Raw genomic sequence first — 27,029 nt, 5'->3', positions numbered from 1 at the left:
CAACTCTGTTCCTTCCTGTCTGTGTCTGTTTCTGTCTTGCTCTCCATCTGGCAATTTAATTAAACTCGTCTCCTCCTCCTTCCCTTCCCCAATCTTCTTCTTTTTTTTTTTCTTCTTTCCACTTTTCCCCCCTCCTAGATCTCAATTGAAAGCCGGCCCGGCCTCTTCTCTCTCACATACACAACTGTCTCTCTCCTCTCTCTCTCTCTCCATTCCCTCCCTTCCTCCCTCTCCCTAACTCTCTCCCTCCCACCTGTTTAGGTATTGTACAGTAAGTTCAATTCAGTTCCCGTTCCGGACCCAGGCTTTGGCTCCCACTTCCACTTTTCCCCATCCAATCCCTCCTCCTCCCTCCCGACAGGTTGCTTCTCGCCCTTACTATTTTTTTTTACTTCGCCTCCAAACAACTTTTTCCCTCCCCTGGCGCATCGCGCATTCTCTTCCTCACCTCCTCCTTCTTTCCTCCTCCCAATACTTCTCTCTCCCTGGTTTACTGAAGCTGACTCGGTTTGCTCACCCTGACTCAGCCTCGGGAAATTGCAATTAATCCTTCCCTCCCTTCCTCCTTCCTTCCCCGCCAATCCCGCCAGTCTAAAGAACGGTGAGGGCGTTCTTCACCAACTCCGCCAGTTGCGCCTCCCTTCCATCGCCTTCTCCCCCCCCAGGCCGGTCAATTCGTACGCGCTGTCCCTACCGATCTCGCCTGCATCCTCTTCTCTTCTCCTTCGAACACTTCTCCCACTACCTTTAATCACTCTCTTTGAGTAATTTGTTTGCATTCCATTGCATGGGATTCCTATAATACTTAATCCTCAATTCTGCACCATGAGCGCCAACGGTGTCGTCAACGGCCAGGCTGGCGCCAAAGCCGCCAACCTCCCCTCACATTTCATCGGTGGTAACCACCTGGACGCGGCTCCTCCCAGCAGCGTCAAGGATTTCGTGGCCAAGCATGAGGGTCACTCCGTCATCAGCTCGGTGAGTCGTCCCGGAAGTGCGGGGGAATTTGCGTCTTTGGCTGGCTTTTGACTAACCAACAATCCACGCCCAGGTGCTGATCGCCAACAACGGTATCGCCGCCGTCAAGGAGATTCGTTCCGTCCGAAAATGGGCCTACGAGACGTTCGGCAACGAGCGGGCCATTCAATTCACAGTCATGGCCACGCCCGAGGATTTGCGGGCCAACGCAGATTACATTCGCATGGCGGATCAATATGTCGAGGTATGTGTGCACTGGAGGTGGGATCGTTTTTCGCGCGCAATTTTCACTCACAGCTCCACCAACCTAGGTTCCCGGAGGTACGAATAACAACAACTATGCTAACGTCGACTTGATTGTCGATGTGGCGGAGCGCATGGACGTGCACGCCGTTTGGGCCGGTTGGGGTCACGCCTCGGAGAATCCCCGCCTTCCCGAGTCCCTCGCTGCCTCCCCCAAGAAGATCATCTTCATTGGTCCCCCCGCCTCGGCGATGCGCTCGCTGGGTGACAAGATCTCCTCGACCATCGTCGCACAGCACGCAGGTGTCCCCTGTATCCCATGGTCTGGAACCGGGGTCGACGAGGTCAAAGTCGATGATAACGGCATCGTCACCGTCGATGACGAGGTCTACAAGCAGGGATGCACCTTCTCGCCCGAGGAGGGTCTGCAGAAGGCTAAGGAAATTGGCTTCCCCGTCATGATCAAGGCCTCCGAAGGTGGTGGTGGTAAGGGTATCCGTAAGGTCGAGAACGAGGAGGAATTCGTCAGCCTGTACAATGCCGCCGCCAACGAGATCCCCGGTTCCCCCATCTTCATCATGAAGCTGGCCGGGAACGCCCGTCACTTGGAAGTCCAGCTGCTGGCTGATCAGTATGGCAACAATATCTCCCTCTTCGGCCGTGACTGTTCCGTTCAGCGTCGGCACCAGAAGATTATCGAAGAGGCTCCCGTCACCATCGCCAAGCCCATCACCTTCCAGGCCATGGAGCGCGCCGCCGTCAGCCTGGGTCGCCTGGTCGGATACGTGTCCGCGGGTACCGTCGAGTACCTGTACTCCCACGCCGACGACAAGTTCTACTTCTTGGAGCTGAACCCCCGTCTCCAGGTCGAGCACCCCACCACCGAGATGGTGTCCGGTGTCAACCTGCCCGCCGCCCAGCTGCAGATTGCCATGGGTATCCCGCTCCACCGCATCCGGGATATCCGTCTGCTCTACGGTGTCGACCCCAACACCTCTGGCGAGATCGACTTCGATTTCTCCAGCGAGGAGAGCTTCAAGACCCAGCGTCGTCCTCAGCCCAAGGGCCACACCACCGCTTGCCGTATCACCTCCGAGGACCCCGGCGAGGGTTTCAAGCCTTCCAGCGGTACCATGCACGAGCTGAACTTCCGCAGTTCGTCTAACGTCTGGGGTTACTTCTCCGTCGGTACCTCCGGTGGTATTCACAGCTTCTCCGACAGTCAGTTCGGTCACATCTTCGCCTACGGTGAGAACCGTCAGGCGTCGCGGAAGCACATGGTTATTGCCTTGAAGGAACTGAGCATTCGTGGTGATTTCCGCACGACTGTCGAGTACCTGATCAAGCTGCTGGAAACTCCCGCTTTCGAGGATAACACCATCACCACCGGATGGCTCGACCAGCTGATCTCCAACAAGCTGACCGCGGAGCGCCCCGATCCCATTGTCGCCGTTCTGTGCGGTGCCGTCACCAAGGCTCACCAGGCTAGCGAGGGAGGCGTTGAAGAGTACCGCAAGGGACTGGAGAAGGGTCAGGTGCCTTCCAAGGATGTCTTGAAAACCGTTTTTCCCGTGGACTTCATCTACGAGGGTATGCGGTACAAGTTCACCGCCACCCGCGCTGGTGTCGACAGCTACCACCTCTTCATCAATGGATCCAAGTGCTCCGTCGGTGTCCGTGCGCTGGCGGACGGTGGTCTGCTGGTCCTGCTGAATGGACGCAGTCACAACGTCTACTGGAAGGAGGAGCCCGCCGCCACCCGTCTCAGCGTGGACGGTAAGACCTGCTTGCTCGAGCAGGAGAACGACCCCACCCAGCTCCGCACGCCCTCTCCCGGTAAGCTCGTCAAGTTCACCGTTGAGAACGGTGAGCACGTCCGGGCGGGTCAGGCCTTCGCTGAGGTTGAGGTCATGAAGATGTACATGCCCCTCATCGCTCAGGAGGATGGTATTGTCCAGCTGATCAAGCAGCCTGGAGCCACCCTGGAGGCTGGTGACATCCTGGGCATCCTCGCCCTGGATGACCCGTCCCGCGTCAAGCACGCTCAGCCCTTCACTGGCCAGTTGCCTGATCTCGGCCCTCCCCAGGTTGTCGGTAACAAGCCTCCTCAGCGTTTCTTCTTGCTGCACAGCATCCTTGAGAACATCCTGAAGGGTTACGACAACTCCGTCATCATGAACTCCACTCTGAAGGAGCTGGTGGAGGTTCTCCGCAACCCCGACCTTCCCTACGGAGAGTGGAACGCTCAGTCGTCCGCCCTGCACTCCCGCATGCCCCAGAAGCTTGATGGTCAGCTCGAGTACGTGGTTGATCGCGCCCGCGCCCGCAAGGCTGAGTTCCCTGCCAAACAGCTGCAGAAGACTATCCAGAAGTTCATCGAGGAGAACGTCAACCCCGCCGATGCTGAGATCCTTAGGACTACTCTTTCGCCTCTTCTGCACGTCATCAACAAGTATATGGATGGCCTTAAGGCCCACGAGTTCAACGTGTTCATTGGCCTTTTGGAGCAGTATCACGAGGTCGAGAAGCTGTTTGCCGGTCGTAACTTCCGTGATGAGGACGCCATCCTGAAGCTCCGTGAGGAGAACAAGGAGGACATCTCCAGCGTGGTTCAGACTGTGCTGTCCCACAGCCGCATTGGCACCAAGAACAACCTTATCCTCGCGATCTTGGCCATGTACCGTCCTAACCAGCCCGGCGTCGGCAACGTTGCCAAGTACTTCAAGCCCATCCTCAAGAAGCTTACCGAGCTTGAGTCCCGCTCCGCTGCCAAGGTCACCCTCAAGGCTCGTGAGCTCCTCATCCAGTGCGCCCTTCCCTCCCTGGAGGAGCGTCTGTCTCAGATGGAACTCATTCTCCGCTCCTCTGTCGTGGAGTCCCGTTACGGCGAGACCGGTTGGGACCACCGTGAGCCCGACTTCTCGGTCCTGAAGGAAGTGGTCGACTCCAAGTACACCGTCTTCGATGTGCTGCCCCGCTTCTTCGTGCACCAGGATGCCTGGGTTACCCTGGCTGCTCTCGAGGTGTACGTGCGCCGTGCCTACCGTGCCTACACCCTGAAGGGCATCCAGTACAACAACCAGGCTGGAGAGCCTCCTCTTCTCTCTTGGGACTTCACTCTCGGCAAGCTTGGTCAACCTGAGTTCGGCTCCCTTACCACCACCGACCCGTCCACTCCTAGCACCCCCACTGCTGAGATGAACCCCTTCAAGCGGATCAACTCTATCAGCGATATGTCTTATCTCGTCGGCGACGGCAACGAGCCCATGAGAAAGGGTGTTATCCTCCCTGTCCAGTACATGGAGGACGCCGGAGAGTACCTTCCCCGTGCCCTGGAGGTCTTCCCCCGGGCTGGCTCCAAGGCCAAGAGACCCAGCGACAACGGTCTTCTCGCCAACCTGGAGGGCAAGCGCCGCCCTGCGCCTCGCGTTGAGACGGATGGCGAGTTGAACAATGTTCTTAACATCGCTATCCGTGATGTGGAGGACTTGGATGACAACCAGATCGTCGCCCAGGCTAACGAGCTGCTTGCGGACCTGAAGGAGGAGTTGCTTGCTCGCCGTATCCGCCGTGTCACTTTCATCTGCGGGAAGAACGGCATCTACCCCGGCTACTTCACCTTCCGTGGCCCCGCCTATGAGGAGGACGAGAGTATCCGCCACAACGAGCCCGCCCTCGCGTTCCAGCTTGAACTTGGCCGTCTGTCCAAGTTCAAGATCAAGCCCGTCTTCACCGAGAACCGTAACATCCACATTTACGAGGCTTACGGTAAGGGTCCTGAGAACGACAAGGCTGTTGACAAGCGCTACTTCGTCCGTGCTGTTGTGCGTCCCGGTCGCCTGCGCGACGACATTCCCACCGCGGAGTACCTGATTTCGGAGGCCGACCGTCTGATGAACGACATCCTAGATGCCCTGGAGATCATTGGCAACAACAACTCCGACTTGAACCACATCTTCATCAACTTCTCGCCCGTCTTCAACCTCCAGCCCAAGGATGTCGAGCAGGCTTTGAACGGCTTCTTGGAGCGCTTCGGTCGCCGCCTCTGGAGACTGCGTGTCACTGGTGCTGAGATCCGCATCCTCTGCACCGATCCCGCCACCGGCCTCCCCTTCCCTCTGCGTGTGATCATCACCAACACCTTCGGCTTCATCATCCAGGTAGAGCTGTACATCGAGAAGAAGTCCGAAAAGGGTGAATGGATCTTCCACAGCATTGACGGTGGCAGCAACAAGCTCGGATCTATGCACTTGCGCCCCGTGTCCACCCCCTACCCCACCAAGGAATGGCTTCAGCCCAAGCGTTACAAGGCTCACCTCATGGGTACTCAGTACGTCTACGACTTCCCGGAGCTCTTCAGACAGGCCTTCCAGAACAGCTGGACCAAGGCCGTGGAGAAGATCCCCTCCCTGGCCGAGCAGCGCCCTCCTGTTGGGGAATGCATCGACTACAGCGAGCTCGTGTTGGATGATACCGACAACCTGGTTGAGATCTCCCGCGGCCCCGGTACCAACACTCACGGTATGGTTGGTTGGATCGTCACTGCTCGCACTCCCGAGTACCCCCGTGGCAGACGCTTCGTCATTGTTGCCAACGACATCACTTTCCAGATTGGTTCGTTCGGTCCCCTGGAGGACAAGTTCTTCAACAAGTGTACCGAGCTGGCCCGCAAGCTTGGTATTCCTCGCATTTACCTTTCTGCCAACTCTGGTGCTCGTATCGGTATGGCTGATGAGCTCATTCCTTACTTCTCCGTCGCCTGGAATGACGCGAGCAAGCCTGAAGCCGGCTTCAAGTACCTCTACTTTACCCCTGAGGTCAAGAGCAAGATAGATGCCAGCGGCAAGAAGGAGGTCATCACCGAGCTCATCAACGATGAGGGTGAAGAACGCCACAAGATCACCACCATTATCGGTGCCAAGGACGGCTTGGGTGTTGAGTGTCTGAAGGGCTCCGGTCTCATCGCTGGTGCCACTTCCAAGGCTTACGAGGACATCTTCACTATCACCCTGGTCACCTGCCGTTCCGTCGGTATCGGAGCCTACCTGGTCCGTCTCGGACAGAGGGCCATCCAGGTCGAGGGCCAGCCCATCATCCTTACTGGTGCCCCTGCTATCAACAAGCTGCTGGGCAGAGAGGTCTACACCTCGAACCTCCAGTTGGGTGGTACTCAGATCATGTACAAGAACGGTGTGTCTCACATGACCGCCACTGACGACTTCGAGGGTGTGCAGAAGATTGTGGAATGGATGTCCTTTGTCCCTGACCGGAAGGGCGCTCCCATCCCCATCCGCCCCTGGTTCGATACTTGGGACCGTGATGTCGACTACTACCCTCCCAACAAGCAGCCCTATGATCCTCGCTGGCTCATTGCCGGTAAGCAGGATGACGAAGGTTTCCTTCCGGGTTTGTTCGATGCCGGTTCCTTCGAGGAGGCTCTTGGCGGTTGGGCTCGTACCGTGGTTGTTGGTCGCGCTAGACTCGGTGGTATCCCCATGGGTGTCATCGCTGTTGAGACTCGCTCCGTTGAGAACGTCACTCCTGCCGATCCCGCCAACCCTGACTCCATGGAGATGATCAGCACCGAAGCTGGTGGTGTCTGGTACCCCAACTCGGCCTTCAAGACCGCCCAGGCCCTCCGTGACTTCAACAACGGTGAGCAGTTGCCCGTGATGATCCTCGCCAATTGGAGAGGTTTCTCTGGTGGTCAGCGTGACATGTACAACGAGGTTCTCAAGTACGGTTCCTACATCGTCGATGCCCTCGTCAAGTACGAGCAGCCCATCTTCATCTACATCCCGCCCTACGGTGAGCTCCGTGGTGGATCTTGGGTCGTTGTCGATCCCACCATCAACCCCGACCAGATGGAGATGTACGCCGACGAGGAGGCCCGTGGTGGTGTCCTCGAGCCTGAGGGTATCGTCAACATCAAGTACCGCCGCGACAAGCAGCTGGCTACCATGGCTCGCTTGGATTCTACGTATGGCGAGCTTCGTCGCTCTCTTGAGGACACTTCCCTCAGCAAGGAGCAGCTTTCGGACATCAAGGCCAAGATGGCTGTCCGCGAGGAGCAGCTTCTGCCTGTCTACCTGCAGATTGCTCTGCAATTCGCCGATCTTCACGACCGTGCCGGACGTATGCAAGCCAAGAACACCATTCGCCAGGCCCTCACCTGGAAGAACGCCCGTCGTTTCTTCTACTGGCGTCTGCGCCGCCGTCTCAGCGAAGAGCTGATCGTCAAGCGCATGATCACCGTTGCTCCTTCTCCCGCTGCTCGCGACGGCACTGTCGCCATCCCTGCCGCTGCCGACGTTAGCGCCCCTGCTCAGACCGAATCCGCCCGCGCGGTGCACCTCCGCACTCTGCACGGCTGGACCGGCTTCCTTGACGACGAGCTGGAGCACGACGACCGTCGCGTGGCCATGTGGTACGAGGAGAACAAGAAGGCGATCCAGAGCAAGGTCGACGCTCTCAAGACCGAGAACGTTGCTGCCGAGGTTGCGCAGTTGCTGATCAACAACAAGGAAGGCGGTCTCAAGGGTGTGCAGCAAGTCCTGAGCGTCCTTCCTGTTGAGGAGAAGGAGGCTGTTCTCAAGTTCTTGGCTTCCAACTAAAGATGCGGCGAGGTCCTTTTGCCCCTATGCATTTAGAAACCCTTTCCTAGCTTTTTTTTCCTCTATGAACTATTTTATATAAAGGTCCGGCCATTCTTATACAGGAGGGTTCTGGGGTTGTCTTTGGTTCCTTTTATGTCAGGGTCAAGAGGGTTATATGGTTTGGCTTTGTCGGTTTTTTCATCGATGATGATTATGGTGCATATTCCACCCGGTTATGTTTATGTCCCGGTTTTGGTCTGTTGAGCATTTGTGTTTGTGCCTTGTATTTAGCATATTTATTAATGCATTGTTCTAAATATCCTCTCTTATACCATATAAAGTAGTCCTTTGATCGATTGCGTGTAGTCCAGCTGGTTGGCATGACTTTTTTGCCGCTCTCAATTTGGTCTTTAGAAGTATGACTTAAACTATGCCAGATGTTGAACTTGTGCTACCTGTGTACACAGGTCACACGACCTTAGTTTATGGCTCATGTAAGTCGTTCCTGATTTCATATAATACTAAACCCTTTAGTAAACAAAAATAAACTATAGAACCTTATAAATTATTATACAATAATTATAAATTTAATTTCTCTTAACCAATACTTATATTTAATTAAGTACTTTATAAGTACTTAAAAAGTATCTTATAATAATAAAATATAATAATATCGATAACTTATCTAAAATTAGAAATATTAAGCTATTTTATTAAATATTTAAAACCTAATTAATTCCAGAATTAAATTAAATTAATTCTCTTAATATAAATAAAGAATTTATTTATTTACTTTTCTTTATTCTAAATATACTTATACTTTATTAAAATATCTTATTAATAATATACTATATCATTTAATCAATCTACTTAGTATACTCGCCCATAGCCAATTGGACAGACTTTGGTCTGTTGGGAGGCTTTCCGCGAAAGCGCCATCATGACTCGCCGCCAACCACTCAACGCCCCTATCGTCTGTTGATTCTCTCGAACCCTTAACGACTCAGCCACCTTGAAATGAGACATGGAAGCAATAGCGTCATTTTGTGCGCTTGTTCACAACAGGCAAGAGCTTCCCTGAGTGCCTGCCATTCGGAAGTTCCGGCTCCGGAATCTATCATTGGTCACAAAAGAGAGCGAAGGAAGACTTGGAAACTTGTAGGGTCAATAGGCACACAGCATCCACTGATGTGCATAGGCCAACGAATCTGTGTCAGTAGTGGAATTAAACTACAGGGATGATGTGCCACTCAGTGTCACGGGCTTCCTAGTGGACTTTACAGAGACGCGGAATACTCCATCCGAGGAGAGACGAGCATACCATCAAGTCAACAACTAGGCTAGTCTGAAACTCGAGAATAGAATCGACGGATACCGGACACATCTCACTTAACTTGAGCTATTCTTCGGATCCATGCCGTATATCTTATGACAATGTGATCACTTTCCAGTCACTGTGGACCAAGACGACTAGTGGCCCTGTGTCACTAGAGTGATCGACGACAGCGGCAACTTTGGAAGAGGAAGCAGGCCACGAGCCTCGACAGCTCCGCTTGGCTTCTATCTGAGACTATCTTCGTGGTGGCACCATGATGTGCCGTGTTAAAAACTGGATTCCGCGACCTAGTCATCTGGGATGTCAACAGAGCACCACCCCTCAAGGTCCCTAAATTCAGTTAAGCTCCCTGGATCCACAACCGACTAATACTACGTATTGGAAAGAACGATTCTTTCCCCACTCTAAGGTCGGGCCGGACCGTGTCTCCGTAACCCTGACATTACACCGATGGGGCCAGTCTTGCCATGCCTTTGCGAGTGGCCACTCTATTCTAACCAGATACGAAAATCTCCTGTGTGCCTGTTTTCGTGGATAAGAGCGGCGACAGGGTGAGACCTCACTAACTCCGTTCCATGACTCAACTCGAAGGCTTAGTGGTTGGACAGATCGTTACCTGGAAAATGAGTCCCTTTGTCCATCAAGATTGCCCTGTGACCGTGGAGGCAGCAAGAACGAGGGTACTGACCAATCAGGCTGCCCGGGGCGACTTTCGAACCACGTCGCCCGATGTCAGTGGTCTCAGGGCTTAGGCTCTTAGCTGTATAAAGAAGCAGGCTCCCCACCAGGCTAAGCGCTGAGATCCAGCACCGAACCTCCCTTGCCCGCTAGTAACAGCCAGGATAAGCCGGCTGCTTCCCAACATATTAATATTCTCATTTCCCAGAAGGTTAGCGCCTGCCATCTTCCCTTTTACACTCACCGAATACCGTTTCAGTATTCCTGCGTTAGTTTTAGAAGGTATGAAACCCCCTTCCTCCCATCCTTCTTGCTTGATCAGCCCTCTTCTGCTCTTCATCTCTTATTTTTTCCCCTCTCCAGGGCTAACTATACTACTCTAATAGATCATCACTTGATCCAACTCCAATATGAAACCCCTTACCTACCTCTCCCTCCTCCTTGGCATCTCTGCAACCGCCGTCCTCGCGGCTCTCCGCCCAGACGCAACCCCCGAAGAGGTCGCCGCGGCGAAAGCCGAGTGCGGGTCCCTGGGCGTGATGATGATCGACCCAGCAGAGCTGCCTGAGGGCGTTACAATGTCCGACGTCCGCATGTGCGCCGACCACCCCCTCGGGCCCAGGGCGTACCCGGGTCTGGGTCCTGGGGCTTTTGCCAGGTTCCGTCGGTTCTTACCGAGTTGGGTGTTTTGAGAGAGGATGGCCTGGGAGCTAGGCTAAGGTCCTATAGGTAGTCTAGCATGCAGGCTTCTTCTGCTCACGCGCAGGCTATTTTCACATACCTGGTCGGATTGCCTGCGCTGTGTGGTGGGAGTAGCCGTTTAAGAATTGAAATACTTGGAAATGTATAGTTGCTGAAATCGTTAAGGCAGTACCGTTCATGGATCACTAGTAATTGGTATGGCCAATCGAAAGTCAATGAAGGTCTGATTCTTCTCAACGAATGACTATCTAGCTCCTAGTTATGCCTCTCGATAGGGGTCAGATTTGAGGGTATTCAAACGATGGAATGCTATCGAATATTCGGCCAACAGTGGCAGTGCTACGCCAATTCGTATGCTTCCAAATCGAGTAAGCGGTAATATCATTTCAATAGCCCCCGTTTGCTTGATAAAGGACATGACGGGAATCATATCTCAGTGAAAAAAAAATTAGATAAGTTATATATTCTGTATAAAATAATCCGGATCAGTAGTTGTCAACAACTACTATAACGGAGTAGAAGGCCGGGGGTCAGGTAAGAAAGCAACTAGCCCTTTTTTCCAAGACTAATCCTTGGGGATCCTCTATTCCCCAAGGTACAACAGTCTGACTATATACATCATCAAAGAAGGGGAAGTTAGTTACGAATGACGTGGGTAGACGGATTGAAAGCCCGTCCGAATCAGTGGAGACCGGAGGTACTGGGTGCAGCTACCCCGGGGATTGTACAACATCAGGGCTTACAGCAGATCATCGGGAGTTCTTTCTTCCGCTTGCAGGGGGGTAGACATGAATGACGTCACTTGATGGTTAGTTATACTCATTCATTCATGTATAAACTGTATAAGCATCATGGATATACTGTAGCTCTACTCTGGAAAGAGATAGGATGCCCCTTAAAACAAGGATAACAATCAACACAAACCTACTAATCACTCAAAGCAGTCATCTCTCAGTTCCAATCGAACAAACGAACGAACACAACCCTTCCTCACCATATCCCATCTCCAACCCCATCTATGAAGACGAATCCCATCTGCTGCTGCTGCACCTTCAGCTCATGAACATCTAACCCCACCCACCGCTTCAGAATGCAATCAAAGAGCCCAACGACGTCACCCTCGCAACCATCGCAAGCGGAATTAAGGTTGCGAGAGTGTGTCCAATCGGAAGGTTTCTATTCCTTCGTTTCTTGCGGGGTGGGTTAAGGGGTTGTGGGTGCGCTTAGATTCCATATTATGGTTTGGTGTGGGTTTTTGGATGGGATGGGATGGGTCAAGGGTCAAGGGTCTGTGGTTTATGGTTAGTTCTGGATTGATGTTTGGGATGCGAGAGGTCGCTTGACAAGGGTTATACTGCTGGTGCTGGCGCTATGGGCTTTATTATTTGACTGTGATATGGCTGGCTATTATGCAGGGGTGTGCAGTCGATAGAGTTGCACGGTTTCGGCTTCGTGCTGCTGGTTGGGGTAGGTGCTTACTGCTTACTTACTATATCGCACTTAGTGTGTTGATGTGAACAAGACTAAAGTTAGGTTGGGTAATGTTCAGCTGCCAAGATGGAAGACGGTTGGGATTTACTGGGAAATAGAGGGCTGGCTGGGTGGTCAGGGTTCAGTACAGTTAGTTGGCGTGATCTTGAAGCTGGCTCAGTGAGGAGGGTTGTTGGAGATGGCGGCAAAGCAGGACTGAGCTTATATACATACAGCCAGGAGATGTTTTACTTTTTAAACCGAGAAAAGAGGCTCTAGAATAGGAAGGAAGTGAGTTTGGTTATAAATAATCTTTATTAATAGTTATGACAAATGGATCAGACGATACTGGACTACAGGCCAGGCAGTCAAGGCAAACCATATTTCCGGTTGGGGCAATCTTCATCTGGGTCATAGTGACAGCAGATGCGATGGACTTTGCAATGGCCCCGGTACTCGGTGACCATGTTAGCCAAGCAGACGCGACTCCCCTCGATCAGCCTCTGGGGCACCCATTTTGGCCGCTTTAGCACCCGATCCATGCAGAGGGTGCACGCCTCGAAATCTATAATCAAGGCGCGGGCCAACTCAGGGCTCCAGAGCACATTTCTGGACGCCAGGTCCTTGTGGACGACGCCCAGGGCGCAGATCTCCTCCACCGACCTCCGTCGATGGTATTTCCGCATAGCGGGATCCAACCAATACCGGCCGATTTCCTCGCCGCCATAGCCCATCAGGAGCATATGGCGGACCCGGCCGAAGTCGGCCACCGCATAGGGCTGCTGCAGATGGATCTTGCCCAGGAACTCGGGCACGGCGGACCCCTGCGCCGCCGGCAGGATCTGCGCGTACACGTCGGCTTCACGCTCCAGCCGGGGCCAGATCCAACACACGGTGCCCTTCCCGACCACCGTGTATCCGAACCGAGGACAGACGACCTTGAACGGGGCGCCCGAGCTGCCCGACCGGGTCTCCGGCCCATGTCCATGTGCCGTGCCCAGCTCTTCGAACGGTATCGCACACTCCGGGTGCTGCTCCAGCGCGGCCTGGATGATCTTCGTCAGCCCCCACGCCGTCGTCGGGTGGTGTGTACTGCTGCTGCTGCTGCTGCTACTACTGCTGCGCCGCCCGTTATTGGCCCGGTGTCGCTCGACATTCGGACACTTAAGGTCCAGTTTCGTCCGCCGCTTCAATCCCCGCAGGCATTTCTGCGTGCAGTATTTCTGCGCCCGGAGCGCTTCGCGGTCTACCGCTTGGCCGACCCACGGGCCTTGCGTCGCCTGTAGGCGTGTAAGTGCACGCGTGCGGGCCCGGGTACGCATGTGGTGCGTAGAGGCTGTGGGCTCGTTCACGGAGCGTCTGTCCGCCATCCTTAGCACAACGACTGTTGATGTTCTTTCTTCGGCTGCAGGGTTCGAGTTCAATGGACGATGCGTTGTAACTTCGCACCGGAATTGCACTATCCGTGCTGAGGTCAATGTCCGAGTTGGAACTGCCCCAACTATGTTGGTGAGCGGTTGACTGTGAGCATCTTTTTATAGGAGATGAAGGATTGGACTGGTTGAGACTCCTGTGGGAGGTACCGTCCCAACATGGGAATCTCCAATAAGTCATTTCGTGCGATGAGCTTATAATCTCTCCATTTGCGGCATTCTCCGTACCCTGATGCGAGAGTGAACTATCTCGAACCCCGTGGTATATTACCTCAGTCAAGGAGCTGTCGCGGCAACCGGAGATCAGCAGGAGAAAGAAATATAATGGGAGATTCCGGTAAAGTTAGGCAACGCTTTGTAGACCAAGCGAAGAGTGCCGGGAAGAACAAAGGATACGAACGGAGTGATGTTCATTAACCGGTAACTTTCACTATGTGCATGGTCAATAGTGAATATCTCCAGCAGTAGTGGAAGATACCAGACTGGATTAGGCAGCCAAAGATCCCAGCAAGCAGGATCCCCACGACTATAAAGAGGCCGTCCTTGTTCCACCCATCCTCTTCTCAAAACATGCCACTGGCAGACGAACTTCTTGTACTCACCCGTCCAGTCAACGCACGAAAGAAGCGAGAACCTACCTGTCAACCAGACCCCGTGATTGATGATCTTCTCGAGAATCAAGCGCAACATGTCTTCAGGCGGTCCCTACATTCTGCTGATGAGCAGACTCGGAAGAGGCGATGCGAGTCCCTTCGACATCGGTCAGATCGTGACGGATCCCCTCAACCCCGAGAACACGGTGCTTTCGCGCATCAGCGAGACCGACCTGAGCGAGAGGTACCCGCCGATCGCCAGAACCACTCGCACAGCCTACACCAAGAAGATCCACCGCAGCGAATCTCAGGTTGATGCGCTCTCCGTCTCCAGGGACGAGGTGCACTCACCCACTGGGCCTGCTCGACATGCGCGGCAGAACCAGTATCGCTGGGGACCCGACAATGGCAACAACGGCAGAGGTGGACTGCCTGGACGGCGCCCCGAGTCATCGCTGTGGTCGAACGGATACGACGAACACATGGCAAGACAGCAGCAGCAGCAGCAGCAGCGGCGCTCCGCGTCACCGTGGATGACGGGTGGTGGCTTCGGTGGTGTGACTCGACGATCCCCCGGCGTGATGCGACCCGACGACTACTGGGGATTCAATGCTCATGATATCTTCCCCAGCGCCACCGAACATTGCGAGTCGAACTATCCTCATCCCTTCGGCGGCGACACCACCTGTACCGCCACCACCTTCCTGGAGCCGCGCAACGGCAAGGATATTGAGTTCCGCGCCGCCCGCGTCGACGCCCATTGCCTTCGCGAGTTCCCTTCCAAGGACGAAATCAAGACTCGCCTGGCCGATCCGGACCTGCAGCAGAAGTACGCGCGCGCGCAGTCCTGGCTGGCCTGTCTGTCCAGCACCAAGACCTTCTACATGGTCGTCGGCGTCCAGCGTGCCAGCGACACCTCCTACAAGGTCACCGAGTATGCCGCCCGCAGGGCTTCCGAGACCTCCGCGGATCAGCCCGGCCCCGTCACCATCGCCTACAATCTCATCCGCATCGACATGGATCACGCCGGGGAGGTGTCGCTCAGTAACTACTCTCCTAGCCGCTTCTCCGAGGCCGTGCACTTCTGAGGGCTGGTGCTGCAACTCAAGGTGTATTGTGTGTGCGTTTGCTGGCGTACTAGTTGTATGCGCACCGCTGAGGGAAGATTGAGCACGGCGAGCTTGGATGGTTGATGTCTATCGGCGTTTACTGTACTCGTTAGGATTTTCATAGCCAATATTACTGAAAAGTGTTAACTCACACAATTGATTCGTGCCATTCCATAGTAAATGAATCTAGATAGATTCCGGTAAAGATTCCCGCTGAATCTCACGTAGAATTATAGCTTTGCATCCAATCCGAATAGTAGGCAAGAGGAAAGGTGTCCAACCCCTAGAGTCTTTGGCAGTCGGGTCCGCATTTGTGCTTAAGCAGGAGACTCGTCATCTCTGTCAAGGCCAAGACCGATTTGTCAATTGGGTTATCATACGCGTGCACGAGAGCAAGTATAATAGCTTGATCATTATCAGTTAGCCTCTACCTTTAGCCACGACTCGTGCCGAACCAGGACAGGCACCTGCATAGTCTAGTCTTCTTAGACGTGACACCACGTCATTCGCATGCGGGTTGTCAAGCATCCAAGGAGACTATATCAGAATTGTTTCCGGGTCCCACTGCTAAGATTGGTACCAACCTGGTTGTTTCGTCGGGCGGGGGCCGCATTGAAGTTACGGGAGTATAAAATGCTGTCTGTCTGATCATTCCAGCAAGAACAGCCGTAATCGAGCATTGCACTAGAATCCCTACAATACCCATGCCCATGTATCAGAAGGTTCCGATGATGACCCACCCAGGATCGAGGCTGAAATGAGGCTTCGAAATACACTGTAGAATCCAGGATCAAGTTGAGAGAAGTTGGTGTTTTGCAAATCAATGCTATCCTGTGCATTACTAATCTTCTAAACTCATCAAAAAACTCAGAACACGAAAAGCTTCATGAAGCCTCTAAATGGATTCGCGTCTGGTATGAGTCCCCAACTCATGAAGAGTGCTGGACTTGCCGCCAAGGAAGGATGGTGCAGAATCAGCGAACCAGCGCTTGAATCTGGCAACAATCCCCCCCAATGACATCTCAACCTCGATCCTGCGATTGTCGATATCACTCATGCACCGCTGTGCTTGTTCTTCTAGGTCATCCATGTACTGCTGTGCTTGTTCTTGTATTTCCTTCATACATTCATGGGCCGTCATGCGTACCTCGGAGTTACCATCGTCGACCTGCTCGCGGAATTCGGCTGCGTTGAGTTTACATTCATCGGAGATCTGGTCACGGCCGTCGCTCACGACACTGTCAATGACCTCGTTGGCGACAGGTGCAAGGCTGCGCTTGATCATCTCATCGATATAGTGTTTGAAGGGGCATTCCGTCCGCTCGACAGTGGGAAAGGCGGCTTTCTCGGAGATGAATGGCAGGTTCCCATGTACTTCTTCTGGGCGGGCTAGCAGATGTCCGTGTCCGGTTCGAATTAATGCTTCCCGGACTTGGTCATCGGAAATACCGCGCAAATCATTTTCGAGACGTCTAAGTTTGTTACGAGAGGTGCGGCCAGGAGATAGAGCACGCGTAAAGTAAGTCGGGCGGATCGATGCCGGTGACTGGGAGCGAGTACTCGGGGTAGCAACTTCGGTGGCAGAGTCTAGCGGCTGTGGGGTTGAGAGGAGCAGTCGTTTTTGTCTTTTATTATCGTCGGATGGCAATCTCCACTGATCTACATACCATCAACAAGCTATTCAACGGCCAAAGTATATACAACAAGATACCTCTGTACCGTTTCCCAATCACCTGCTCGGGTCCAGATTCCTCGGAATATAGGGGTAGCTCCACTTGCCTGGTCTGCTCCAACGCAGGCTCCTCATATGGAGGTGGATCGGGTGACAGACTGAAGATAGTCCAATCCCGCTCGACCACGCTCAGAGTTTGTCTAAAAGACTCTGCCCCAAGAGATTTGCTGTCCAGGGCTAACGAGAATTTCTTCAGCTGTTTCAGTTCGCCTTCCCTGAATTGTCGGTTTGAAAAGTGTAGACGCAGTGATTTAGATTGAGAGATTTTGGCAAATCCGTAGAAATCCGTGTCGTTTGAATCGGCTGGGCTTATAGACTTCATCCCATCTGGACAAAGGACTATACCAGTTGTATTAAGTGTCAGGCTTAGTGTCGAGATTGCATTTTCTCGTAAAAGCGATGGAAGCATAGGAACTACTGGAGGAGGACAAGAACCGTCGTCATTCGTCATGGATAGCGCACAGTTTTCGACTATGTTTGGATGGATGCTCAATGCTAGGTCCTGAGGTTCATCCTCCCGGTTAGCAAGCTTTGCTTTGATCTTGAGGGAGATGGATCCTTTATTAGTATGTATATCATGAAAGATACGAAGCTGTGCGCGACAGTTAACACCAGAAGCAGGTATAGAAACAATGACCTTCTTTTTCAAGGACAACGACGGAGCCGGGGAAGTGGTAGGCATTTTTTGAAAAGAAACCCCCTTGATGGCTCAAGCAACCCTCCCGCCCGGGCTTTGAGCAACGTTGAGCAGCCCTGACTCGGGTAAAGAATGAATGAAGACAAGAGTAAAGTAGTAAAAGCTTCTACGGCCCGGTCACGAGTTCACGCCCAATCTGAAGTCATCCAGTGAAATCAGAGAGTCCTATGAAAACACAGGAATGGCAGGACCGGTGGCGAGGTCAGTCAGTAGCAAGTACTTGCTTTATTCTTGAGGGGGTGAGAATAATAATAACAAGAGCAAAGGAGTAGAGGCTCCTACGGCCCGGTCACGAGTTCACGCCCAATCTGAAATCATCAAGTGAGACCAGAGAGTCCTATGACAACACAGGAATGGCAGGACAGGCGGCGAGGTCAGTAAGTAGCGAGTACTTGCTTTGCTCTTAACAGAGTGAGAGGGGCGGTTGTAGGGAGAAGGCGAAGGAGATATAGCCAGCGAGACGGAGAGAGAAGGTGAGAAGGGGAGAAGGGGAAGAGAAAGGCGGGGAGGCTGGTCTGACCACGTGACCTCAGCAGGGACTGCACGTGACTTTCACCAACTGCAGGGAAATCACTGACATTGCTTAGACGATCTTCGAAAACCTAACAGCATACATTTGTCAGTGTCCACCAAGTGTCTTCAGCCCTTTTAAGGTGGCTCTGTCGGCATCTTGCGTGAACCTCTGAGGGACAGTCAGCAAATACAAGTCATCAATTAGGACAATCAGGCTATTCAGACATCAGAGTACCTTACGGCCACAACTTACAGAGCAGAACGTCGTCGAATAAATTGATACTAGAAGGAAAGGACAAAAGATGCGTAGTAGAACTAGTTAGTCCTTTGTCCGTCTTACAAAATGTAATCATATTCCGATAGCATCTGTTCTATACTATCTTGCATGGTCTTTTCTATACTTGGTGAGTTGAAGAGGGCAACGGCTCAAACACAAAACCAAGATAGCCGGCTCAGACTAAATAAACCGAAGCAATCAATCCTCTCAGCTGCGATCAATGATCAGCCTTGCATGAGTACAAGGCAGCATCTTGGTTGGTGTTCACTTGTCTGCCACTAGCGCAAGCCACAACAAACAGTCAGCTCTGACTTCTTTGTAGTTCTCTAAAATGGATAATTCTAGCGCCACCTGTCAGGTCAAACGCCATCTGGAGAAACGGTGAATTAGTTGTATTTGTATAGTAAGCATCGAACCTCCAGGGTGACTGTAGTTGCGTTTGCAGAGTAAGTATCGAACCTCCAATCAGATCATGATGCAGAAACCGTCTTTAATCTGTGCTAAACCCTCCTCGCATGGCTGCTGTGGAAGGCCTCTGATTTTGCAACATCCCTTGCCAAAGAGCCAAATTATCCTTCTGATGTCTGCTAAAGCTATTACGATCATTCGTCTAAACCCCCTGGCACCGCTATCTTGACCATGCGCCGCCCACTCTGTTTCTACAGGGGGTGAGTCCCGTTCTCTTTGCCGTGCGTTCTACGAACCCGAGTGCGGACCTCAACTTGTTACCTGCTAGTGTAGCATTAGGGCTATTGCTGATTGACTCCTGTGGGACTTTGAGACGAAGTGGCGTTTAAGCACTCTGATTTGGTAGCACCCGGCTAGTGAAGTAGGTCATTATCAAGCCCTGGTTAGCCAGAATTTAGTTAACAGCTACGTGACTGAATTAGATGATACCCTGCTATCCAACGATAATAATATATATAGGGATCTGCTTACACCTTGTCCTCTCTCTCTCTCTCTCTTCTTTGCTTGTGCCTCAATCATCTCATGATCATCTGTGCACCACAAGACCTCTTCTTTAGCTCGAATCATCGCCTCTTCCATTCTCCAGACTGTCACTCCTCGCTCTTGTTTCCCATCTCTGATTTTGGCCGATAACGAAACCGTTCCCTATGAGATACTATACTTTTACTATGTATACACACTGGAATGGAACGCCGGGGTCAAGAGGACAATCGCCACGGGCTGTGCCACTCGCAATGGCCACATGTGCAATTTCGCAGACTTCGCTAAACACCTCATGCCCGAGTGGGCCGACCTCTACTCTCCAACTGCCGCCGATCGCACTACAAGCCCAGTCATGGAGGCTGCGGCCAGATTTGCGAACGCCATAAGAGTAAAGAGGGCTCAGTACGATCTGCTTAAGTTGCTTCCCAGCCTTTCCGAGAACGAGAAACCATCATTCCTTCGCGTGCTCGAAGAAGTCAACTCTGCCGTCAGCATCGCATTCCGCCAAGGCAATATAAGTGAAGAAGATCTGGAACAGGCGGTGGCCATGGCCCAAAAAGTCAAGAGTGAGCGTTCCCGACGCATCTACTTATTCCAAGTAGCCTCGCTCAAGAATCGCTTGGGCGAGGCACTCGAGAAACACTTGGATGAGGCGTGACTGATCCATGCTCGTCTCTTTCTGGCAGCTCGAGGTATCTCTTTGCCTGTAGCCAGAGCTCGGAGGATGGGGGCGGCAATCTGTTTTCGATCTTCGCCCTCACGTCCGCGAACAACCACCCCTTCGGGGGTTCTTCTGCGTCTCGAAGCACCTGGTTCCCGGGGGGTGCTCTCGTGTGTACGTTTCGACGGTACCACTTCGCGTCCTCCTTAGGGACGACTTGGAATGCAACGAGCGACTCGGGGAGCTCGTTCTTCCATTCCACCCCATACGTGATGATCCGCAGCGGCACCGGCCCGGGCTGGTCCTGAACACACTCATCATCCCAGCCGTGCTGGCCCAGTACCAGACAATCGTTCCACAGGGGAATCGCCCGGCCCACCAGCGTCTCAATCGCGCGGTAGAGCTCTCGGTGCGCGGGGTGGAGGTTGTTGATAGGGGAAGTGATGCGCACCTTCGCGTCAACATTATCATCATCCCCATCCCCATCCCCATCGACAAACGCCACCTCACACGGCAGCGCCTGATAGTACGGGCTCCAGCGATAAAAGGGCGCATTTCTGTGGTATTGAGGCCTCATACTTCTCGTCGAATAACCGAGGCCCAGATGGAAGTCGATCTCTCTCTGCAACTCGTCCGCATCAGTTCGCTTCTCAACCTGTACCGGCGCGATAGTCGTACCTGCATACTTATACGCCCCGCTCCTCACACCCTCCACAGAGACTCGACCCCCGCGTTCCTCATCAGCGAACACCAGACTCCGCCCATACACCAACGGGAACAGCGCCGGATCGACAAGACTCAGGATGTGCGGCGACCGCCAGTCGAGCTGTCCGCGGTGCATCCACTCCACGAGCATGGGAGCGACGGCACCGCGCACCTCCTCCGCCAGCCCCGCGAGCAAGGGCCCATCGGCCTTGCAGACCGCGGACCCGGCGTCCAGCACGCGCACATGCCCCGTGCGCCGGAACGCAAACGCCTTGTCGCGCAGCTCCTGCACGCACCACGCCCTCGCCCGGTCGCTCAGCGGGGGATTTGTCGTGATGGCGGCGGGACCCCCTTCCGCGCGCCACCGCGCCACCGCCGCTTCGTCGAAGACCTCCGCGTGCCAATTCTCCTGGTCCGTGAGCCGGTTCATCATCGCCAGCATCGTTTGCTCGCGCGCCGTGATCGCCGGTGCCTGCCGCCATTCGTAGCCGTGCGCGAACCGTGCCGTCACTGGAAGCTCGTAGTCTAGCGGGATGCCGCTGAAGCCCGGCACCCGCCGCCCCGTGCCGGGCGTGCCGCTGTTGTCGACGGTGTGGATCGTGGGTTGTTCGTCCGGGCAAGGAAGATTGTTGTTGTCGGCCATGATGAGCGTTGGGTCGGTTGTGTCTGAACCGTCTATCTCCATTTAATTTTCAGCGTTTGCTTTCGGTGTCCCTTGGGAATCGAATTATACCATCGGGTGTTTGTTCTGGGAGAGTCCTTTAGCAGGGCTTATATATTTACACGACCGGGGACGTTAGCGGAATCTTTCTGTTGCTTTCTGTCTGAGTTCAGGACCCTTTTGAAAAAAAAAAAAGAAAAAAGAAAAAAGAAAAAAACCAGTATCATATTGTCCTACTAGAAGGTGCCTGGCCTGGTTTGATGTTCGTCTTGATTAATGTCGGATGAGGTGGATGCGATAGCGATCAATAAAAGGAGCCTGTAATTATTGGCCTTTCCAACCTCTCTTCAACTATTTCCCCCACACCAAAGGGAGATATCGCGATAACAGCAAAGGAGGAATCATGCTCCCCAGCTAGATCCCTCCCTTGCGTCAACACCTGCAGTGACAAATCAGACTCTGGACGGTGATAAAGAACCAACAGAAATAAAGAAAATCCCCAGTTTCCCTTATTCCCCTATCTCTGTGTAAGTGATGCAATAGCCCAGCGAGTCTCTGTACTGCAACCCAATTCAAAGACTTATCCTATAAGGTGAACAGACAACAAGAGAATCAAAGATCACAGCCGGGCTAATCGGCTTGAGCTGATGGAGAAGCTTCTGCGTGTTCTGGAGTCACTTACCCATGGTCTTACCGATGTAGCCGAAGTGGTCAACGAGATTACCGGTAGTTGAAACCCAGGGCTGGGTCTCAATCGCCTTCCCGGGTTGTTCTTCTTATGAATTTATTCTTCTAGGTTTATTCCTATCTTATATTTGGCCGTGTATTTTCACGGTAAGCTACTACGGCCGGGGGCATTTTCAACAGAAAAGCAGCAGGTAATTGTTGCGAGTAAGGAGATAGTAAATGGATGGGTGTATGATTGGTAGATGGATGAATGGTATTAAGCGTCTCTCCACCTGCGGCACGGTAAGCATGCCAAGTTTATTCACCGCACTGTGTTGGGTTCTCCTAGGGTGAGTAAGACAAAGTATAGGGGAGTTGAAAGAGCGTAGACAGACAAATACATGGTTACACAAAACAAAACACGGTATAGCAAGTACAGAAGGGGTATTATGTTCTTTGAATCCACTCGTTTCGGGTCATCAATGGGAAAAACATCAGAGGTGAGGTCATGGGGTCCTATTGGGTACGTGTATTGGTGAGGGTAGGTTAAGGTGTCGTGGGGATAAGCTGCGTCCGTGGGTCGGACAGTTCATGCTTGAGGTGGAAGAGGTTTATAGCGAGGGAGAAGGTGGAGGAGGGTTGTAGGAAGAGAAGGTTAGGCGAGTTGTCTCTCCAAACTCCTGGGCGGAGATAGAATTGGAGGAGACATCCCTCCGTAAGGGCGTGAAGCTGCTGCCGCTGCTTCACGGAGACCGCGGCTAGTGTTGACAGGACCTCTTCCAGGCGGGTGACCTTGATGGTCGATATGCAGGTGTCCGATGTCAACGGGGAGCTGGTCGGGGAGAGGGAGCGGAGCGTTGTATCGCGCATTGTGAGCGAGCTGATGATGATGTTGATAATGGTCAAGGTCAGGAGTTGGCTGAGGCAGAGCGTAACACAGAGCTCCGTCGCGGTTGTTGCCCGGGAGAGAGATGTGATTCGCGTTGAGAGTCCGAGCGATATCCTCCAGCAGAATCTCCATTGGCGCGATGTAGGCAGTGTGGCTCTTTTCGGACCAGGCGAGGACGTGACCGCATACGCGACCGGTGTTTTTTTCGAAGACCCACGCGCCTGAGTCGCCGGGGACTAGATGAGCGAAGATTAGTGATTGTACGGGGCGAGACGTTGCACTGACAGACTCACTTACCTCCGAAATTCCCATCCACGCAGAAGCTGATTGAGAAGGTCTGGCGCCCGTGCAATTTGACGAGCGTCATCGCTCTGGAGATCTGGCCCGTTTGCAGGCCGCTGGTTCGGCCGCAGCAGTGTACCTTGAGACCACCAAGATCTTCAAGTCTGGCAATATTGTTGAGGTGGATGGTTTCAGGCTGACCAGGAGCGCCATGCCTCGGCTGGTATGGGTTTTGCCGCGATGTCCGATCAAACACAACGTTGCGAACATCTATACGATCGTCGTTGATCTTGATCAAAGCCCAGTCGATCTCGTGTCTAAGCCCTTTGCGCGTCCAGCGTCGGACGCCTGAAGAGGCATGAACGAACCCAAAGGAATGTGAGGCTAAGTGTTCGTCGTCTCGATCTTCCAGGGACGGGAAGAAATTTTCGTCGACATCATCGATCGCTGGCTGCGTAACAAAGAGTAATGGCTCGTCTCCGGGTTCAACACCTGACGTGTCTCCGACCGACGCGGCATCGTCATCGTCATACGCGTCCTCGGCGTTCGGATCATCCTCGTCAGAGGAATAGCCTTCAGAAAGATCGAAGTCGTCGTAGGTTCCATCTAAACTGTGTGAAACTGATTGATCATCGTCGTCCTCATCCTCTGAGACCTCCAGTTCGAGGTCCGACGCAACCTCCGATGTATTCTCCTCGCGCCAAGAATACATGAATTGCGCACCCTGCTGCGCTGTCCCCTCACGGGGCCAGTTTCCCGCGGACCGAAGAGGGCCGCTATCCTCTTGTTCGTCTTCATCCTCTTGGTCGCTGGGGGACTCGAGCATATGATGCACAGTCATGCCATATGGCATGCCATCTACCATGATTGCTCCTCCGTAGGTGACAGGCGGCAGATGCTCTTCGTTCATGAAAGCGCCTATTGATGCTCCGCACAAGGGCCGCTCCTGGTAGCAAGGATTTGGGTCTTGCTGAGCGTACGCAGGCGATTCAGGAGGGTCAAGATCGGTCCTTGCCGGCTTGCGACGCTTCTTGCGAGGTACTTTGGACCGCTGGACATCACCCCGTAGCACAATCAGGTCCCAATCATCGCTGTCGAGAACAAAGTACTTCTTGAGGGCCGCCCGGACTTTCTTCGTGCTGGCACAAGTGACACAGATTGTCGTCCGGGCGTTTTCTGCCGACTCGCCAGTCATCATGAGCGTGACACTGCAGGACTCTGTAGATTCTTTCAGGATCTTTTGCAAAAGCTTCCGCAGTCGTGGCAGCATATGGAAGTTCCAATTGTTCAGATGGTCCTGGGGGATCTCAACACTGGACAGTTTCTTGAAAGTTCGTTTCCGCACTCTCCGATCATCCATAGCTGATTGATCCCGCATCGGTCGGAATTGTGAAGTAGGTAACGGCGCAAATGAGGCCTTGTACGCTGCCAAATTGTCAGGAGTTGGGTTATACTCGCACACGGGCTCTTCCGCAGCAGCCGGTCCTAGACCAGGTACCAGGGCGAGCGGAAGATAATCGTCCAGCTCTTCAGCGTCAGGCGCTGAGAACATATCAACCCTGCAGCAGGACCACATGATCTTGCACATCGTATAGAGGAAGTTCATCGAGAAGGAGAAGATGCTGTCGGGGGCCGATAGATCAAGGACTGGGTAATGGAAGGTCTGGGGCACTCGGAGCTCCAAGTCATCGAACGGCTGAGTAGAGAGATGGAAGTTCGGTGCATCAAGGCAAAGCTGGACCACATGGAGATATGCACTGCCGCACTTGGGTCCAAGCTTTTGCAAGTAAACATTTTCTATCCGCTGTTTGAAGATAGAATTGTTGTACTTCATCTTCCAGATGCGACTGATTGGGTTCCAAAGCCCAATTTCCAGCAACACCAATCCCAGGGAGTAGAGATCGTATGCCCAAGCAGCGTCGTCATCAGTCGACCTCTTGTCATCCGGATGACGATACATACTAGAGGACAACGGCTCGGAGGACGGGCCACTTCCGGAAAAGTGGGAGAATGAGGTCAAGTAGGGACGACGAAGATTTTCGGTTAGTCCCACCTCGTTGCTGTTCGAGGTGGTCAAGCCGGGAAAGATGAGGACATTGCTGCTGTTGATGTTTCCGTGGACGAGATTCTGACTCCGTAGCTGCAAAACAGCCATCAAAAGATCGTAAGCCAAACGGAAACGAGTTTCCAAATTGGGCACCTGATAATCATCGCCGGCTTGGAACATCGAAACCAAAGTCCTCGGTTTCAGCCCATTGAGGAGGTCGGTGGGGTTTCGTAGGAAGGGGAAGTAGTCGACTGGCATCTGGTAGATGAACGCATAGCGAGAATTGGGCATGTCGACGTAATAACCTAAGAATTTCATCAAGCCGAGGTGAGAGACCCGCGCATTCTGAACGAGCTGCTCGAGAGTCTGATGTACGTGATCCAACCGTTTCTTTTCCGGCGAACTACCAGGCCCGGATGCTTCAAGCATCATAGGCGTGTACTCGACCAGAATAGTGACCGATGAGTCCTTCGTACCTTGCAAGAATGGCGAAGCTGATGTAGGCATACGCCCGACGGCACGAGAATTAGTAGAGGCGGCCACCTGCTCATACGGCGGAGGATTGTTGTCATGAGAGACACCGGCCAACTGCAACTTAGTACGATCGATGACATAGTTATTCAATGATGACAGACTTTTCTCCAAAAGCGGTTTATCGAACTTTGCTTGCAACACAGACGAAGGCGAATAGTCAAAAGACTGCTTACTGTCGAAGGACGGTCCGTGATAGGCTTTAGTGTCGAGAAGCGAGTAGTCGGTAGGCGCGGCGGGCCGGGATCGGCCTTTAGCGGCAGCCTGGCCACCGGCTGCCATATTGGCGTTCATGTCTCGTCGTGAACGCGAAAGATCGTAGAGCGTGTCGATACAGCCCGTCAGGTCGGCAAGAAGGGTCTTGGAGCGACTGATCTCCTCGCTCGTCCAATGGGACTTGACTGGCAGGTGGCTAAGACTGCTTTTCGTCGCATCCGCCTTACTACCAGCCTTGGGGGGCAAATCGGAGGCGGCGCTGCCATGCTGGAGACGTTCGGCCTCGTTGAGAAGCTCCTGGATCGATGACATGACGCTGGCTACCACATCACTATAGCCAGCTTGAGTCAATGACTCGTCAATGTCGTTGGGCTGGGCCGCACTGGCATCGCTCCAATCCAAACCCCAAGCCAGCAGCCTGTCCCTTTGAGTCTTAAAATCCCGATGCAGGGTGATCAATTCAGGGTCGTCAACTGCATTGGAAGCCGTCGTCACGCTCTCACAGGAGGTTTTGGTATCTGTGTACATCTTGGTGAGACGGCGCTGGAGGTAGGCCCCTCCATGATGGCGAAGAACGGACATCTTGGCGCGCAGAGTCCGGAATTAGGTTGAAAGAAAGTGGGCGGGAACTATAGCCTCATAGCATTGCAGAGCTGGGTGGGGGAACGCTAATGATGACACATGATCTGAGGGGGATCTAGAGCAACATGAGGGGACAGGGTCCGTCGAAATGATGCGCGTAGTTCACAGGTAAGTGCAAGGAAAAGGGATGATGCTGTGAACTTGGACCGCGCAAAGTGTTCTGGGGGGAAAGGGAGAAAGAATGAAATGAGTGAAATGAACTAAGAGAGGAAATAAGAATAAGAACGACTAACTGAAGGCGCCGAGTGGGAATCCTGTTGCCTAACCAATAGGGAGTGGCGAGTGCTTGCAAAGCCTCACCTGTGCCAAGCCACACTTTACAGTTCGTCAATTGCTTCTCCGCCGCTAACTGCTCTGGGACTAGACCCATCTTTCCCACTTTCCGCCGGCAGGCAGCCGCCATTCCTGCCATTGGCGCATT

General features: G+C 53.2%; 7 protein-coding genes across 7 annotated transcripts; 3 read left to right on the top strand and 4 right to left on the bottom strand.

Moving 5' to 3' along the window:
• Positions 1-532: 532 nt before the first annotated feature.
• BO97DRAFT_239933 (acetyl-CoA carboxylase ACC1) lies at positions 533-7,932 on the top strand. Its single transcript, XM_025690779.1, has 3 exons — positions 533-978; positions 1,052-1,222; positions 1,290-7,932. Exons 1-3 carry the CDS (start codon positions 826-828, stop codon positions 7,833-7,835), a joined length of 6,870 nt encoding a protein of 2,289 aa, XP_025554280.1. The 5' UTR covers positions 533-825; the 3' UTR covers positions 7,836-7,932.
• Positions 7,933-9,965: 2,033 nt separating this feature from the next.
• BO97DRAFT_403750 (uncharacterized protein) lies at positions 9,966-10,700 on the top strand. The gene is made up of 2 exons (XM_025694803.1): positions 9,966-10,113; positions 10,218-10,700. Exon 2 carries the CDS (start codon positions 10,242-10,244, stop codon positions 10,521-10,523), a length of 282 nt encoding a protein of 93 aa, XP_025554279.1. The 5' UTR covers positions 9,966-10,113; positions 10,218-10,241; the 3' UTR covers positions 10,524-10,700.
• A 1,624-nt stretch (positions 10,701-12,324) lies between these two features.
• Positions 12,325-13,735, bottom strand: BO97DRAFT_239718 (uncharacterized protein). The gene has a single exon (XM_025690775.1). The coding sequence runs from the start codon at positions 13,371-13,373 to the stop codon at positions 12,372-12,374; it is 1,002 nt and encodes a 333-aa protein (XP_025554278.1). The 5' UTR covers positions 13,374-13,735; the 3' UTR covers positions 12,325-12,371.
• BO97DRAFT_239719 (uncharacterized protein) lies at positions 13,736-15,278 on the top strand. The gene has a single exon (XM_025690776.1). It carries the CDS (start codon positions 14,098-14,100, stop codon positions 15,115-15,117), a length of 1,020 nt encoding a protein of 339 aa, XP_025554277.1. The 5' UTR covers positions 13,736-14,097; the 3' UTR covers positions 15,118-15,278.
• Positions 15,279-16,033: 755 nt separating this feature from the next.
• BO97DRAFT_385401 (uncharacterized protein) lies at positions 16,034-17,552 on the bottom strand (the record flags this gene model as incomplete). The annotated part of the gene is made up of 2 exons (XM_025693471.1): positions 16,034-16,787; positions 16,825-17,552. 2 exons carry the CDS (start codon positions 17,550-17,552, stop codon positions 16,034-16,036), a joined length of 1,482 nt encoding a protein of 493 aa, XP_025554276.1.
• A 2,364-nt stretch (positions 17,553-19,916) lies between these two features.
• BO97DRAFT_432326 (uncharacterized protein) lies at positions 19,917-21,116 on the bottom strand (the record flags this gene model as incomplete). The annotated part of the gene is made up of 2 exons (XM_025697529.1): positions 19,917-20,046; positions 20,206-21,116. 2 exons carry the CDS (start codon positions 21,114-21,116, stop codon positions 19,917-19,919), a joined length of 1,041 nt encoding a protein of 346 aa, XP_025554275.1.
• Positions 21,117-22,656: 1,540 nt separating this feature from the next.
• Positions 22,657-26,548, bottom strand: BO97DRAFT_421912 (uncharacterized protein; the record flags this gene model as incomplete). Its single annotated transcript, XM_025696738.1, has 2 exons — positions 22,657-23,126; positions 23,188-26,548. The coding sequence occupies 2 exons, from the start codon at positions 26,546-26,548 to the stop codon at positions 22,657-22,659; spliced, it is 3,831 nt and encodes a 1,276-aa protein (XP_025554274.1).
• Positions 26,549-27,029: the final 481 nt, after the last annotated feature.

The sequence above is a fragment of the Aspergillus homomorphus genome, assembly GCF_003184865.1.
Source record: "Aspergillus homomorphus CBS 101889 unplaced genomic scaffold BO97scaffold_6, whole genome shotgun sequence".
Lineage (NCBI taxonomy): Eukaryota > Fungi > Ascomycota > Eurotiomycetes > Eurotiales > Aspergillaceae > Aspergillus > Aspergillus homomorphus.
The sequence above is the reverse complement of the archived record's forward strand: the minus strand, read 5'-3'. Positions and strand labels throughout refer to the sequence as shown.